General features: G+C 50.8%; 1 protein-coding gene across 2 annotated transcripts in view; it reads left to right on the top strand.

The window, feature by feature from the left end:
• ARK2C (arkadia (RNF111) C-terminal like ring finger ubiquitin ligase 2C) overlaps positions 1-17,900 on the top strand; it is a 42,324-nt gene that overhangs the window by 15,881 nt on the left and 8,543 nt on the right. For both annotated transcript variants that reach the window (XM_035560036.2, XM_035560037.2), the window contains exons 2-3: positions 11,929-12,238; positions 14,530-14,655. In XM_035560036.2, coding sequence (XP_035415929.1) covers positions 11,929-12,238; positions 14,530-14,655 — 436 coding nt within the window. The remainder of the gene's footprint in view (positions 1-11,928; positions 12,239-14,529; positions 14,656-17,900) is intronic.

The raw sequence follows: 17,900 nt of genomic DNA, 5'->3' as shown, positions 1-17,900 counted from the left end.
AAAGCTTGAGCCAGTCTGAGGTTTATTAACTGCTCTTCTGGGTCTGCGAAGAGGTGGGAGTGGTCTACGGGCAATGATCTGCTCTTAGGTTGGATCAGCGTGGCCATTTTGGGATATCCAACAGACACGTCACCAGAACTTGTATTTATTTGGAAATCTGTTTTTTTAAAGGCTTCACCTGACCTGCATGTTGCCAGTTCAGGCACTTTACTGAACACAGGTTTTATCTGGGAAAAGCAGAATCACGGCATCAGTTTTACTGGGGAAAGACTTGTGGAAAGAGTTCATCAAGGCTGCAGGTGTCTCACCCAGGCCACCAACCTTCCCCAACAGCATTGTGTTAATTTACCTGGCTAATTCCTCGCCTCTTGTGCTGGCATGGCTGGCTGGTCTAACTGGGCTCAGCAGTTCTCCCCAAACCCAGTTCCTGGTGTCCGACACTGGGACCTCCTACCATCGCCAGAGGTACAAGACCAGGAGTTTGGAGAGCTGCTGAATCTCACACCAACCAAAGCCACTAACAGCCTGGATGAGATAGTCTGCAAACATGAAATAACCCATCTGCATGACGGAAATCTCACCTCATATGTGGCAGGTAGTGGATGGTCCCCCAAAATACGTGGGTTGATGCATCGGTTGGGTTAAAAAGTGCCCGTCGTGCCGGCAGGAGCAGCATCAGCAGGGCAGAAACCCCAGGGATGCTGCTGCAGCATCCTCCCTTCCTCCCCACTGACACTTCAGTTATCACCACTGTTGGTGTTTATGGGGCACTTAACCATCCCTGTAAACAACAATTTACAGATTGTTCTATAACCTGGGCAATCTGCTCCAATGGGATGAGACTGGAAACCTCTGCCTTTTATTTCTTTGCCTCTGTAAGAGCAGCACCCATGGCCCCAGTAGCTGAAATCCCTCTCAGTCCCTGTTTTGTTTCTCAAAAGCTTTGGGAAACGGGGTAGCAATGGCAACCTGGTGCTGCTGACAGGCTTCCCTTGGGGGTGAGCTGGTCCAGCAGGGCTGAGGGCTGCACGGCCCTCCCCTGCCCGCCGTGCCTGCGGGTTGTGCTGAACGGCAGCACGCAGGTTTCCGAGGTGGATGTAATAAAACAACATCCACGTGGGAGAGGAAAAATACTGCTGTCTGAGCGGGCTTGGCAAAACCACTGTCAGGAACAGTAAAGCTCATAACGGGAGGTCAGCTCGGGTGCCAGGCAGGCGGCTCGCTCCCGCGCCGCACAGCGGGAGGAGGCAGTGCTTTAAAAGAAACTGGTGAAGGGAGGTAAACCGGCCTGCCAGCACCTTGGAAACCCTCCCTTCAGGTGACTTGAGGCCACACGGTTTGGTTTGTTCCCCCCCGGGACGTGCCTTCTTCTCCCAGCAGCTCCCCTGGCCCCCCGTGCTCTCCATCCCACGAGGTGCCCATCGTGCCGCGGTTGCTGGTGCAGTGCGAGCAATCAGGACCCATTTCCCACCCTGCGATGCCCAGTTTAGCTCTGCCTTACCTGGCTGAATAGTCTGATGGGGAGTGGGCTGCTGGAGGTTGCGTTTTGCTCAAAGAACAGCACAGACATTGCTGCTGGGGTCCCCCTGCTCCTCCCCATGCACCCTCCCAGCCTGCTTGAGCCCCTGGCTCCTCCCGTGGTAGCGAGGCTTTTCCCAGCCTTGGACCACGGCTGGTGCTTTCTCCAGAGGCCCTTATGAGATGTCTTACATGAACGAGAGGTGGGAATACCCTGTTGTAGCTGGAGTTACCTCCAGGAGGTTCCCAACCCCTCTGGGGCAAGGACGAGCAATGGGCCTTGCTGCCAGCCAGCAGTCTCCTGGTCCCTCTCTCTTGCAAGTAATTTTCCCCTGGGTCTGCCAGGATTTGGGGTCATCAAGCTGTGGGGTAACTGCGTGGGGAGGCTCTCTGTGTGCTGTTGGGTTACAAGCCCGGCTTTGAAGAGGGGAAGCTGGTGGGAGGCTGTTTTGGGGGAAATTTCCCCTACGGAGGGTCACCTCCCCCCAGCAAACAGGAATGTGGCTCAGAGGGGATGAGGAGTGGGTCCCCACCCCAAGGAGAGGACTTTTTCCTAAGGTAACACCTGCGGAGTCCTCCCCAGTCTGTGCTGCACGACCCAGAGCCAGCACAACATTCCCATACTCCTCCAAAAAATCCCAGCCCCACAGAAAACGAAGCATTCAGATAACGGCACCAGCTGGGCAGCAGCCCAGCATCCCACTGGGGACCCTCTGACATCCAGAGCTGACCTCCTGAGCAAAACCATTGCTATTTCGATCTGCTCCAGCTGGTATGGACTTCTGAAGCTTGGCCAAGCCTTGGGCCGAGGGGCTTGGAGCATCTCTTTGGCTTTTTGGCTGCTGGAAAGTAGCTGGTTGCTGTAGGGCAACCTCCGAGCGTGGAGTAAATGTGAGAGTGCTAAAATCCCAACAGGTGCATGGTGAAAAACGTGGGGCTGGGGTGCAATAACCGGAGAAGTGGGGTGTCACAGGGGCACGATCAAAACAGAAATCCTTCTTCAACTTGTTACTGACATCGATTAAAGGGCTTGGGGAATTCCGCCGTGTGGTAGCTCTTCCTGAACATCAGGCTGAAGGTGCAGGAGGTTGAACCACCCCCGTGCTGCAGCCGCCCCTGGAGGTCTCGGCCGAGCAGAGAGCCCTGGCTGCGAAGCTGGCACTGAGCTGTGCAAAGGACATTGATCTCGCTTCAGGGCTGGGGTTGAAAAGGCCAGGCCTTTGAGAAATAGCACTGTGGGTTGTGCGCATCTGAAAAACAAAACCAAAACCAAAAAGCAACACCCTGCCATTCTTCAATACAAGCCGCTTTTTCAAAATTTTCTGAACGCAGGGAAAAAAGATCCCAAGCATTTTTGATTTCCCATTTTACATTCTTCAGCTGGAAAAAAATTAAAGTGGCTTATGAGGTTTAAGCTATTTATTACCAAATAAAGCTGCATTTGGGCCATCTGCTTCTGTGCCAAGTTTTGGCCTCCCGAGAGCACGAATATTGAGAGTTACGAGCCCCTCTGAAGCGAGGCTGGTGGCAGGAACGTTGACTCAGTCTTAACTCTGTGCAGGCTGTCAGATGCTCCTGGGCTATTTTGGAAGCCCATTGCGGGGACACCAGAGGCTGCCTGAGCTGTGGATCTGTCCCTGCAGCATCCCACTGGGATGCTGCCTTAACATTATCCCTTATCCCCAGCCATCTCCTCTTGGTATTGTATTTACTGGTAAAATCGTGTATTTCTCTCTAAAGCTGTGTGTGTGCTACAGAGAAAGGATATTCTTGGTGGAATAAGCAGGAACATGATTTCTGTTCCCAGAAACATGATCTCTGTTCCCACCATGGCTGGAAGGCAAGTCCCTTGAAATCAGCCTCCTTTGACTTCAGCGGGAGGGGAAAATATCCACAAGCGGGTGGATGTTCAAGGTATAAGTGAGAGCGGTTGTCACCTACTCCGTCATTCCATCCCAAAATTAATCCCTGCCTGAGCCAGGGATGCTCTTTAGGAAACCATCCAGCCTCAGTTTCAGCAGCCCAGGTGCCAAGGAGAGGATTTTGGCTGCAGGTACTGGGCCAGTCCTGGTTTTGTTGGGCTTATTTGCCAGAACCAACCCATGCAAGGCACCATTTAGGCTGTCCCAAGTCATATTTTTTCCTCTTTCCTCTTTCCTCTCAGTGCAGAGACTTGGGGCTGCTGTGGTGCTGCCTGTGGGGTGCTGGGTGTGAGCCCCTCTCCAAGCCCCCTCCCCATTTCTGGCACCCACGGAAGGGGCTTGTTGCTCCCCCTGCATGCAGCACCAGTCTGGCTTTTCCTAGGTGGATGACTTTACATTTCTCCCCACGAAATACATATTTCTCACTGTCTGGGTAGAGTTTTCCATTCTGTGTTATTACAGCAGGACTCAGAGGCATTAGCTCATGCCAGGACCGCATGCAGAAATGCAAAGTAAGAGCGATTTCCGCTCTGAGAAACTGATGTTTTGTTCGTGCTTTAAACACAGCTCTCTCTCCTAGAGTGACACATACCTCTAAAATCAGAATATTAAGTTTAATAGGGAGCAGGCTTCCAGGGTCTTTGATTTTAGCTCCAGATTTCTTATTCACAGAGTATAAAAAAAGAATCGCCAGGGCATAGTGGGGCAGGACGGGGGTTTCCCAGCCCTGAATTCACCCAGCTCAGCTCAGGGGCCTGCCGAGGTGCCCTGACCCGTGCAGCTCTGGCTCCTGCTGCGGTGCTGGGGGTGCAAACGGGCCCTGGCACAACCCCTCCAAAGGATGCACGGCAATGGTCTGACCTGCAAAGTCCTTTTGGTTAATTGAGGTCGGGGGGTGGGATGCTGTGGGCAGCGAAGTGTATTGGGAGTTGGGCACTTCCACTGGCTGGGGAGCCCTTTGGCCACATGGCAAGCAAAGAAACATCATAAACCCGAGTGTTGGATTTCCTTTTCCAAGCAGCTGGCAGCAGCACATCGCTGCCCGTCACAGTGGGGGCTCCTGTGTGCACAAGCCCCCACACTTGCACGTCCCCAGCCCCCAGAAGACAGGGTTCGCTTCAAGAGCTCCCCACTGCCTCATCTTACCTGCCACTCCCTGCAGGCAGAGCCAAGTAGCAGACCTCTGGCATGTCAGGATTTTATTTATTTATTTTTTAAGTTGAGGATGAATTAGTTTCCTAGTACCCCGAAAAGATGGAATTAGCCTGACAGGTGAGCATGGAGGAGCAGGCAAGTTTGTTGCCTCAGTTGTCCCAAGTGCTTCCTGTCCCCATCCATTTTTTTTTATTATTATTTTTTTTTGGTTAATTGGATTAACACCCCAAAACCTGGAGAAGAGACTATTTGGCCCAGGTTCCTGCCAATAACCTGGGAAAAACTGTTGCTCTTTGCCTTTCCTGCTGTATGGAACATAGAATAGGCTGGGAGGTGCTGTAGCCCCCCTGCCCCCTAGCTCCCCCCCATGCTCCCCCTCCTTCCTCGCACCCAGATGGAGTGAAATCAGGACCATTACATCTCAGGAAAACATTTTTTTTTCAGCTCATTTTGGCTTTTTATTGGTGTGATGATCCAAAAAGCATACATACACCCTTGAATGCAAGGCATTAGAATAAAGCTATAATTAAAACATAGTGTGAAGTACAAAAGCAAAAAGACAACTTCAAGTGTAGCAACACCACCAAAGTGTTTCTCCTTCCTCCTCTGAAAACATTGCTGTATTCAACATGTTCCTGCAAAATAGCATCTTCAACGGAAATTTTTTCCCCTCCTGAAGCTAGGGGAAAAGTGTTGTAGGGAGAAAAATCCCAGGAAGAGATACAGGTCTGGGCTGCCCGGCCGTATCTCATCACTGCTCTCGCTGCATCTGGCTGCTCAGTACCAGTTCAGCCTTTCCTTTCACCCCTGATGGAAACATGCTGAGAAGTAATGGTTGTCACCAGCTGTAAACATTGTTTGCTGAACGCTGAACCCGGGCTCTGGAAGGAGTCCTGTCCTGGCCTTTTTGGGGTCCAGCAGGGCTGCACGTGGTCCCTGCAGGAGAGGGGATTGCTCTGTGGGTAACGTGGAGGCTCAGGAGAGCCACAGGGCTGGGGGAGAAGTGGGTGTGTGCACGAATGTCTGCTCTGATCCATGGTTTTGGGGGTGACATGAGCTGTGCCTTGCTGTGCCAGCAGGGAGGTCTGCGGAGGTGGGATGCAAGGAGTCTGGCAGCAGCCACCAAACCATTAAAAGGCAATGAGGAGCCCTCTTCAGCCCATCTCACCCCCTTTCCCCTTAACCCCTTTGCTGCCCTTTCCAACCAAATGTGCAAGACCATGAGAGGCACAACAATGAAGCAGAACCCACCGCAAAACCTGGTGTCCCACCCAGAACCCAACCATGCTTGACCATCAACCATCATCAACCATCACATCAACCATGGTTGACCATTGTGGAGCCCACCACGAGGGCTCAATCCTGACTTGGTCCCTGGGTGCTGCACAGCCCAGCCAAGCACATAAAGCAACCAAAACCACTCCTTACCTATCACTAACGCTCACCAGGGCTGGTGCTGTGGTCTGCTACGCTCAGCATGGCACTAGACGTGTGGCACACAGCCTGCGCCCCGGGCTGGGTTTGAGCCGGCTGCCTATTATTTTTGGCACAGCTCTTCCCATTTGCTAAACAAAATGACAAAGCTGTTGGTGAAGGTGCTGAAATCGGGACAGACTCCTTCCCATCTGATAAGCTCTTCTCCAGTTCTCTCCTCCTCCTCGTCTGTCCTCCCCTCCGTGATCTCTTCTCCTCACAGTTTGGTGTCCTACACCGGGAGGGAGAGGGCATGGTGTCCCCTTCTGTGCAGGGACACTACATCTTTATGCAGTTGAATATGCTGTGGATTTGGTCTAGAGGCTTTAAAATTATTTTTTATGTTATGTTATGTTATATATATTTTCATATGCATTATTAGTTCGGACATTTTAATTAGGATTACATTCACAAAAAATTTGCAAAGTGTTAGGACAAGACTGATGGCACCCATTCATGATGCCAGGCAGTTTGTAGCTTGTTTGTAAACACAGTGTGAGCCCCGTGGCCACGTATACCCAAAGCTGCTCCCATGATTTCAGCCTTTCCTGGCCATGAACCATCGGTACAGATGCAACATCTGACCACGCTGCCCTCCATGGGGGTTGTGAACGCACAGCCACAGGCATGTCCAGGGAAACAAAGTGCAGGCACCGTGGCAGTGCTATTAAAAGCCTGGCTCTGGTTTTGGGGGGGTTATCTGCCTCCCCAGGAGGGCTCTAATCAGCCCCAAACGACCGAGATGGCGTGGCTCTGGTCCTCATCTGGGCGGATTGCAAAGGGCAGATCTGCCGTGGTGGCAAAATTTGTCAGTGAGCAAAGCCAGGAGGATGTATAAATAGCCCCAGCATCCCTGCCACCCCCCGCCTGCCCACTGCCTCCGGCCCCTGCGTGTGCCCGCTGTTAGTGGCTTGGTGAGCAGGGCCAGGTTGCCTTTCCCAGGGGAACAACTCGCATGTACCACGGCAGCTTAACCGCATCAGACAGATTTTGTTTTCCCTGCAAACGCGGCTGCAGCTGTCTGCTCGAGATGCCCGTCTCCAGTGCGAGCTGCAGGTCTGATCCTGCCTGGTCCTCATTGCTCCAAAAATATTGCTGCCATGAGGAAAGGGAGTGGAAATTGTTCTGCTTTCTGTTTTTGTTTTGTTTTGCTTATTGTTTTTGATTTTAGAGAGCTGTAGTATCCTCTGTCTCCCTCCACACATTACCCAGGGGCTTTGCATCTCCAGGGTGGGCCATCATTTAATGAGCACTTGGATCCCTGCATCCTTACGGGGTGAAACATTGGATAAATCTGCATGTGCATATGCACAGTCAAATCCTGCCTGATGCCAAAGGAGGATCCCCAGGGACAGAAGCAGCCAGTAGCAAAACGGTACCTTTCTGAGATTCGGTGTCACCTACCAAGCTGTAAAAATATATATGAGCTTGTCATTTGCAGGGGTTCACCTGGGAGTGTCAAGGAATTCACAGCATGTCTTTTAATGAAAAAAGGTCCAGGCTGTTTCAAATAATTTATAGAAACAATAAATATAACTGTAGAACTGAGAAAAAAAAATAGCTGTGGAAGAGAGAAAGAAGCTGTGAGGACGTGATGGGTTTCCAAAACCAGATTTATAACTCCTAAATTTAAGTCCGCTGCCTGTAATGCCATCTTCCCACGAAGCACTGTGAGCACTTCCTAAATAGCTACTGAGAGATCTTCCTGGCACGGTTTTTGGTTTGAGATCATCTTCAGGGTGCAGGTAGGGAAAGGGGCTGTGGCATCACTGAGATGTGCAGCGATGGGACATACAGATCAATATCAGGGTCAGAGCACGCCCAGGAATAGAAGTCCAGATTACGTACATCTTCTTTAACTCTCAGGAACCTACTAACTTGTGCCAAAGAAAGCAGCTGTGTAAAATCAGACGCATCCTGGTGGTGCTCCCTTGTTGGTGCTCCTCCATGGCCTCCCTAGGCCATGGCGCTGCTCCAGGGCCTGCTCCCGTGGTCGCAGACCCAGCCCCGTGCCGGGTCCTCAGCACCACCTCTGGAGGCCACAGCGCCAAGGAGGTGAGCCCCACCAGGTGGGGTGGCTGCTGGTCTGCACGCATGTTTTGGCAGCAGCAGGAGATAGTGAAGTGCTGATTCCCCACCCCGTGGGCCCTCTCTGCTGGCCTTGGCTTTGGGGTGTGATGGAAGAAGCCAACGAACAAAAACCAAGTCTTCTTTTCTTTTTATTTTTCCCCCTCCACTTTTCAGTGGCAAAGACCAATGAGGCTGATGAACCTGTTTGGTGCCTTTGCAGTAAGTCATCAAAAACCTCCCAAGAGCTGGCCAACTCCTCTTCCTGCAAGGTCAAAGCATCCCAATGGAGAACCTAATCCTGCAGTAGCATGAGGACCAAAACTTGAGCCCATGGTCGTGGGGAGATGGCCTCTGCCCTGCAGAGGGACGTTGCCCTCCTGCAGCACCACTGGGACAGGCAGTGGGGAACAGCTCATGGAGGATGCAGGTGGTGGCTCTGGAGCTTGATAGACACAGCTTCCAACTCATCGCCTTTGCTGTAGAAAAGTCCTCGAGGCTTCACTGAGAAATGGAAATATCAGTCCTGCCTCTGTCACGGGGAATAGAAACAGAAGGTGAAGCGAGGTGCCTGGACTGGTTTTCAGTCAATGATTGCTCTCTGCTGTGGCAGACTTTACTGCCCAGATAAAAAGCAGATTAAAGACATGAATCAAATTTTCTTGAGGCATTTTATGGGCCATGATTTTAAGTTAGAATGCAAATATGGTCTGGGAGCAAACTGAGGCTCAGGAAAGTGAAGGAAGATGTGCTGGTGAGTAATCATTAATAGGCACTGACCAGGAGTGAGTGCCAGTGAGCCAGGCTCTGGTGTTGGTCACGGTGGGTTGTCTGGAGCAGTGCTGCCCACCTGGTGTCAGCAGGGGGACACTGGGTTGCCCTCGTGTGTGCAAGATCAACTTGTGTCCTTGGAAAGAAGTCTCCAAGATGCCCCCTCGCAGCTAGATATGATGAGCAGAACAGGGTAAACTTGACAACAGATAGCACAGGGATGAAATGTTCTGTTTTGCATGCTTGTTGGCTTCCCAAAGCTTTCTGGGGCCCACCAAAGCCGTGTTTGGCACCGACTGGCTCTGTTGTGCAGGCTGGCTCGGTTATGCCAGCTGCATGATTTGATGACAACTAATAAGCACAGCTTTGCTGAAATATTCTCTGAAGACTTTGCTTTGCCATCAAAATCCTCATCAGCAATTGGATTAACTGTAGGAAATGAACAGCTACAACACAAGATAGTGAGTTATGTTAAGAAAAATTGGTGGGGTTTATTTAATCATATGGTCTGGGTCTGGATAGTATTTTTCCTATGGAGTTAAATACATCATTGAACCTGTGGATACAGGAAAAATAACTAAAAAATAGTTAATTCCATTGACTAGTGCCTAAAATAAGAAAGATTATATCAAAAAACCCTACAGAGCTGGACTTTTACCTTAGGTTATGTTGGCTCTGCATGGGCCATGCATGCCCTCCCACCCAAACATCAGAGACTTTCTGGACCACAGGGAAGCGTATGACCAAGTCCTTTGCCAAGATTGTCGGCATGGGAGTAAAAAATCTGGTCAAAAGCCCTGACAGCATGATCTGCCCACCCTGTGCCCTCTGGTCATCATGGCTCTGGCATCAAAGACCCTGTAGACATTTTGCTAAGTCAGACTGAGGTCTCCCCAGACACAACAAAAGGCTGAAAATCCTTGGGTAATGTGGCACCAGGCATCAAGAGAGGCCAGAGGCACAAAGGATGAGAGACTGGCTTTTTCTACTTTTATTATGTGCTGCAAAATTTGGCTCAGTAAATGTGTGGTGAAATATCTCTCAGCTTCATTGCCTTGTGTTTTGTCTGACCTACAACCAAACTGCTGCCCTGCGGCACAGGCTGGTCTGTTTGGGTGAGCGGTGGGATTTAACCTCCTCTTGCACCTTTTCTTCAGGCCCCATGAAGTCCTGAAGGTGTTAAATCTGTCTCCCATCACTTGCTGTAGCTGTTTTCCATTGGGTGGAGCAGAGTTGAGCTATTCACCGTGAGTGGCTCTGCCAGTGTCCAGCAAACACAAGAGTTAGGAGGCATCTCACCGTGGTTGTGGTGTTGCCCAGCTGGAGCAATGGGCAGGGCAGCACAGGTCCCCATTTCATTATTCATCCTTTATCTGGGAACTGGGGCCAGGCCTAGGGCAGCCAAAATAACCTGCAGTACTGGGGGACAGGGTACGCAGACACCTCTTGGATGGGGTTAGTAGCTCTGCCATTCAGGAACGGTGGGTCTGATCCCACCTCCTCTGGTTTTAATTAATAGGGCAGTTGAATCATGCTGTTATCTGACAACATGAGAAATTATCATCTTCAGAAGCTCTGCTGCTGGTGGCACATGCATTTGTTCCCCGTTGCCTCTCTCAGGGGGGCACTACGGAGGATGAGTTTGTATTTAAGAGACGTTGTGTATAATTACTTATACACTGTTTTGCAAGCTTTTCATTTCTTCTAGATCCTCTCCGGTTCTTCCTTCTGCTGGCATCTGGCTTGCTTTGTGCACCTTCTGTTTCCATAAGGGTGTGAACAGAAAGAGCTTGGGGCTCCCCCAACTCCTGTGCTGGCCTGGCCCAGCCCATGGGTGGAAGGGAGATGGAAGCAAAAAGGACCTGGGACAAGTAGGCATCACCTGCACACCTGGCCTGTGTCTTGGGATGACACTCAGTGTGTCATGGTGCTGTTACACCTCGATATTTTGTGCCAGTCCCAAAGATTAACAAAATTATAGGGATTTCCTTCCTAAAAGGAAGGTGAGGCATTCAAACAAGTGCATAAAAAGGCCAGTGTCCTATCCTGGGGCTGATACCCAGCAAAGAGACATCTTTAATGGCCTCTCTGGAGTCTCATCCTTCAGTGCTGAGCTGCTTCTCTCCTTAGTTCAAGAGCCAAAAGTTTTGCCGTGGTGCCTGGAACTGCGCTGGGAATGTAGGATTTAACGTGCTGGGCTGGGCCACAGGCCCATCCAAGCAAGGACCTTGAGGGAGATGAAAGCCAGTGCCAGATGTTTGCAAAAAGCCTCCAGCACAGATATCTTTCACACCTCATTTCTTCCTCATCCCCACCAGCCTCAAGGCTGATCTCACAGCAGCTCGTGTTGTGTTTTCTGCAGCCACTCTCCATTACCTGACGAGGCTGGGCTGCTGGAAAGGGTCTGAGCAAAGAAAAAACTATTAGTCAAAATCATAGCCCCGGCTCTTGGGGGAGGAAGGTGTCCCGTCCATGTCCTGCAGCCACTGAGAGACACTTTCTCAGGGCAGGGATTATTTCAATGCCTTTTTACGGTTCAGACAGGCAAAGAAATGCCTTTTTAGACAGGCAAATAAATACTTTGATTTGCATGCATAGAAAGTCAGCAACTTTTGAGAAGTTCTGTGGGTTGTTAACCTGCAGAAACACAGTTTAGACAATGCATTTTTTCCTTCTCTAAAATGTTGAGCCTTTTGTTCCTTTGTTCCTTTTTTCTCTTTAAGACAGGCAAACCAAAACAAGCTGAAATTTTCCATCAGCATGCACTTCTGTTCAGAGCCAAAAAGCTACTTTGAACCCAAACCCATGTTTTGGTTCCAATGTTTTTTGGAGGAAAAAAACCTCTTAGTCAAAATCAACATTTTCTTCCCTGAGCAATCGACATTAGCTGACCTGCTCTTTTCCGCTGCCTTTTGGCAGAGGAGAAAAACAAACGGCTGTCTGCATAAAAATTCCTCTGGATCTGCAACTGGGTGCCTCAGCCACCGCCGGCCCCCGTGACGGCCGTGCTCTTCTCTTCCAGGTGCTCCTTTTCAAAGGTCTCAGCATCCCCATGCTACCTCCTGCCGCCACTTCCACCTGGGTCCCCAGCCTCAGCTTTCGGCCGACTTCGCCCTGCCTCACGCGGTGCAGCCCCAGCCGGGGCTGACCCCCCACATGGCCCCCGCGCACCAGCACAGCGGCCCCCTGCACCAGTCCCTGGCACCAGTGCCAGCCCTGCCCTTCCAAGACGTGGCCGGACCCTCCTTCCTACCTCAGGCGCTACACCAGCAATACCTCCTCCAGCAGCAGCTCCTTGAGGCCCAGCACCGCCGGCTCATGCCCCATCCCAGGTAAGGGGGCTCATGTTCCACAGATGTGGTCTGAAGGAGTCAGAGGAACAGAATGGGTTGGGTTAGGTTAGGTTGGGTTGGGCTGGGTTGGGCTGGGTTGGGTTGGGCTGGGTTGGGTTGGGTTGAGTTGGGTTGGAAGGGACTTCTAAATATTGTCCATCTGACCCCCTGACATGGGCAGGGACATCTCCCACCAGACCAGGTTGCCCAAAGCCCTGTCCAGGTTGGCCTTAAGCACCTCCAGGGATGGGCCATCCCACATCTGGGATGCTGGGAAGCTGTTAGGCTCACGTTTGCAAAGCAGCTTCTGCAAAGCCCTGTTAAAACTTGCTGATAGCATTAGGTTCCCTTCCTACGTTTGCCTGTATTCTCCCCAAATGCATCCGCCAGGAGCTGCAGGGCAGGGTGCACCAGGGGGTGTACCCTTCCTGTGGGGATCCATGCCATGCTCACCTAGCATGTCCCAAGGCCATCTAGTGCCACCACTTGTAGGGGAATCACAGTGTAACACCCTGGGGTGGCAGCGAACCTATCCTGCATCACAGAGAGAGGCAGACTGCATGCGTGAGCTGCTGCCTCAAAACCAAGTAGGAGATGAGATCCGCATGCCCCACCGGGTGTTGCAAGTGCAGAACCCCCTCCTCTGGACCTAGGTGTGCTTCCCAGCTGTGATCCACCTCTGTGAAGTGAGGCATAAAGAAGCCATTGATCTACAGCACATTCAATCAGGAAAAACAGACTAAATTTAGACGGGGCCGACGACTGCAGAGAGAATTACTGCAGCTCAGCAGAGGTGGGAATGGCCGCCCAGCCTCATCCTGTCAGTGTTTGTTGAGAGAGGGGTTCGGATAACGTGTAGGAGCAGCGTGCTTTTTTTGGAAGCATATGGAAGCTGTTTGTGGGCTGTACCCGTGCACCGGGAACCAAAGGATGAGTCTTCGTGATAATGCTTTGTTTGGAAAGCATGCTACAGACGGGAAATGCTTTCTTTCTGTATCCTTTCCGTCTGCAAATTGCAGATTCTTCTCATCCAGCTTTTGTTTTGCATAAGCTGGATTTCAGGTGGATTTAACGACTAGTTAATAATTGGGCAGCAAATCTGTGCGAGGCTGAGGCACTGATGATACAAGTGTTTATCCCTTAGTCATAAGCCGAGTTCAGACAAAACTATAGAGCACAGTTTCACATAGAAACTGCTTTAGTACCTGCTGGCAGTATTACATATGCAAACAGGTTGTCAGAGAAGAGGGACTGTGGTGTGGGAGAGGGCAGGAGCCACTCGCCCAGCCCCATAGCCTGCTCCTGAAGGCATCCAGCACAGCTGCATTGCAGGAGGCTGTCAGAAACCTTCGGGCATTGGGCACGAGGTCCTGGTAATGGGAATCTGGGGGTGCCCTAAAGGTGAAGTCTCTTTATCTCCCAGCTTCCTGACATGTTTGTCCAGTGTTTTCCCGTGGATTATCTTTGTGATAGCCCCTTCGGTGAACGGGGACTCAGCAGGGAGCGTGGGTTCTCAGTCTGTAATGCAGAGCCTGCTTGCGCATCCACCTTGCATCTCTCCCAAGCACAGACGATGACCCAGCAGCACATGCTCTTCCCCTGAGCAGAGGGTAGTTCAAATGGGCAAAAACTGCAGGAAGAAACTTGAGTCCCTAGAAAAACCTCACTGTATTTCCTACTACTTACCTCTCCCTGCTCACAAGGGCAGCTGGAGCAGAAGATGCTAGGTCCCAAGCTGGCATGTCCATCACCCAGAGAAAAGTTGGCAAAGGCCAGCAAGAGTAAATTCTGCCATCAGTTACTCCTGAGTGATCCTGTAATGAATGAGGTTCCCCGGGAGTTTATGGACTGCACAGGGAGACGAGACAACCTGCTGCTTCCTTATGATGATGGATAACACCCGCACCGGGAAGATGCTTCGTCCTGTCTGTTGTTTATGGGGATGACTGTGGAGAAAAAGAAAATAGTGAGAGAGGCAAAAAGCTGCTAAGGAAGAAGTTTAGATTCCTCTTTATTTTTTTCTCCTTGTTGCCACCAAATAGCAGCTCCTGTAAACTGAGCACATGTGGATGCTTCAGGGGGTGCAAGTGGAGGTCTTCATCATGTCAGTGGTGAACAAGAATAAATGCCATAGCTCTGGGTTCCTCTTCCCATCATCCTTGACACCTGCCTGGGCTTTTCTGACTTGGACGCATGCTAGCGAGCCCAAATCTTTGGGTTTTCCTATTGTTTATTGATGTGGGCATGTGCCCACCCATCGCTAACTCTCTTCTGTTCTCCTCCTCCCGCAGGCGGGCTCAGGAGCGCATGTCCGTTCAGCCCCACCGCCTGCACCCCAGCTTTGATTTCAGCCACCAACTGCAAACTCCACAGCCCATGGGGCCCCAGCCCAGGTATTTAGCCGAAGGCACGGACTGGTAAGTCTTCCTCATCTCCCCCTTTGTGTTGAATGAGGCGCTTAAAAAGTCCCATGGGGGCTGTGGTGTTTTGTGAATACCTTCATGGCTCAGTGGTTGAGCTGGTGGTTGAGTACAACAGATATAAAGTGGGGAGTGTGCAATGGGGAAACTCATCCCTGAGAGCCACAAGTCCATGCTAAAGCATTTATGCATGTGTACAATAGCATCAAGGCATCGATATTGCCCAAGCCATGGGCACTGCATGTATCCATGGATGCAGAGTACACCTAAGCCTTAATTTTCCCCAGGGGCTTGTCATGCTGCAGCCTCCAGGGAAGCATCTTCCAGGGTCTGTTTCCTCTAGACCAACATCTCTCTCTGAATGAGATCTTCTGCTGCCCACCAGGCACTCAAAACAGTGTCCACAACTCTTCCGTAGCCTAAATTAGTGGGCACAGCCCTGCCCTGCCCCACAGGGTGGGGTGAATGAATTAGTACCTGCTAATCATTCTCCCATCACAGTGTCTGATGCCCTGGGAAAGCTGAGCAAAGCATCGATTGCTCTGTTTTCAGAGCAAGTTTTGAATTCCTGCACATTTAAGAAGGCGTGGGGCCCTACTTGTAAGAATAGGAGAATAAAAACATACTTCTGAGTAGCTCCTTGTTAGCTGAGCAAAGTCCATTCTGTGCGTTGAAAGGAAAAAATAGCATGTGAACATGTAATTAGAGACAATAGTAATGTGTATGCATAAGGGGACCAAAATAAAATGGCACAGGAAATCTTAATTATGGCATTTCCTAACATCTGAGCGGTTTGCTCTGCAAATGGAGAGTTCTTTTTACACGGTTTTTCTTCCTCCTCTGGGGTAATAATATACAACCTAAAATATGGCCAGATCCTTCTGTCATTTTCTTCTCAGGTGTTCCCATTACTGGTACCCCCGTGAGGTGAATTCGGCCGGTGTGACATTGTTCAGATCAGGCTGCAAAGCGGTTCGTGCTTCATCTGGATAGAGCCGCTCTCTCTGCCTCTCTTTCTGTGCATACCGCTTAATTATAATCATTAGAAGGATCCGATAAAGCATCAATTTAATCTTCCCCTCCTCCTCCCCCTTCCTTTTCCCCCTGTGTTGTTGCATTGCCTTACAAAACCTAAGGAGTGGGCACACCAGAAATCACATACCGTGTACACGTATTGGGGTGACTCACTTCCCCTCGGGGCACATGTACGGTTTTGCCCAGAGATGGATATAAAAACTGCCCTCTGATGTGCTATCACCACGTGAGCCGTGACAATGTTCACTCAGAGGCAGGGGCAGCAGGCAGCGAGGTGGGAAGCAGGGCTGGAAGCTGGGGCTGAAGGTCATCGGTCATCTTGGACGGCCTAGCCTTGGTTAAAATCTTCTGCTGGAGGGGAAATAAACTCACCCTTAGCTCCATTCTCCACAGGCATTTATCGATGACCATTCAGCCAGTTTTCTTGCCCTTATCCCTCAGTTTTTGGTCATTGGCAGCCCATGGACTGTAGGCATCGCAGCTGTTGAACCTCACCTCTGAGCATCAAGATGCTGTACCTGTAGCACGAGGCGGAAGGTGATGGTTGGTTTGTGTTTTCTCCAGCTAACATGCTCTGGTCGTTCATCCCCAAACCCTGGGAAAACACCACTGCATGCAGTGTTCTGCTTTGGGCAGGCATCACTTCAGGAGCCTCAGTACTGGGTTTAAGGATCCAGATGCAGCACCGCACAGCAGTTCAGCAGTGCTGCTGTCGCAATTACTTGTGCAAGCTAATAATGCCCATTCGTTTCTGAGAAATCCCTTCAGCCCCTGGTCTCAAGGTGCTCTGTGGGTTATCACATCTGTTTGCAGGCAGGGAATATGAGCAGATGGCCAGCGTTGTACATCAGGCCAGAGGCAGGGCTGGGATGAACCCAGCGTCTGATAATTTCCAGTCAAGCCTTCCATCCACCTGGGAACCATCTTGAGCAGCAGGATAAATCTCCAAAAATGTGACAGGGGAGCTGGAAAATGCCCAGTCCTGTGGATTCCCACCCTGGCTGTGCTCCTGCCTGTCTCCTACTGCGTCTTATCCTCTGCCAGGCTTTGTCTGTCCAGGATATGGCTAGCACATGGCCAGCACGTGGTCAGCACATGGCTAGCAAAGACAGACCCCCTCTTTGCTCCAATTTGATGTGGGGGGACTTACTTATCAGAGGGCATGAAAGTACTGGAGTTATTACCTAGTATGCAGGCTGTGCTGGGTAAGGGATTTTTGCATTTAGAATCACAGAATAAAATTTACTGTCCCCTCATGTCCATTAACTGCTGCTGGGCACGCTGCTGCTGTTTCACAGCTGCTCCAGGACACGTCTGGGTTGCTCCTAACAAGCCGTGGCACTCGCTGCTTCTGTCCTCCGTGGAGAGAAGGAGAACTTCAGGCTGGAACAAGGATCAACCCCTGTGCTCTAATTAGTTTTGCTTTGACAAATGCGAAGACAATAGTTATCAGAGCGCTGGCTTTTGTAATTATGATAGAGTGAATGACATTCAGAGCACTTGTTTGCTGAGAGACTCGGTGGCTGGAGAGACAAGGGACCAGCTAATTGGATTACAGATAGATAGATTATGGATAGAGGCTGTGCTAGGTCTCCTCCCATCCCATCCATGCAGTCTGGGATGGGTTTTGCAGTTCGGATCTGCTCATGAACTGGGCAGAGCTGCGGTGTTTGCTAGGATCTCGGTCACTTGAAGTGGCAGGGTTGAGCTGGGTTGATTTCTGGAGGGACAAAGCACCCAAACCCACAAAAATGAGCCTCAGGACAGGCTGTGTATGGGGCAGTGGGACTGCTAGGGATGTCCTGCTTCACCAGTGGTGGCCTGCTGGTTGTGTGACGCTGTTTCCTACAGCTGTCTCATCCATAAATTTCTCAAAACCTTCTATTTATTTATTTATTTCACAAACAACATTTCTGGGGTTCCCTGAGGCCAGGTTTGATGCACTCTCCCTTTCCGGCAGGAAATATCTCCCTTGTCCTCCCACAAGCCTTCCAGTGACCCGGGCTGGGAGACCTCCAAGGAGGTCACAGGCACGGATGATGGGCCTAACAACCACCCAGAATTGCTCCTTGTTTCTCTGCCCTCAGGCATATATCTGCATTCCTGCAAAATGAGGGCAAAATATGGTCATCTGCAATGATGGTGGCACAGGAAGGACCTGGCCAGGCTGAGTTACCAAGCCTGGGGATCGATCAGAGCCCCCACAA

This window comes from Cygnus atratus, chromosome Z (genome assembly GCF_013377495.2).
Source record: "Cygnus atratus isolate AKBS03 ecotype Queensland, Australia chromosome Z, CAtr_DNAZoo_HiC_assembly, whole genome shotgun sequence".
NCBI classification, from domain to species: Eukaryota; Metazoa; Chordata; class Aves; order Anseriformes; family Anatidae; genus Cygnus; species Cygnus atratus.
Note: the sequence above shows the minus strand (reverse complement) of the source record. Positions and strands in the feature narration are given on the sequence as shown.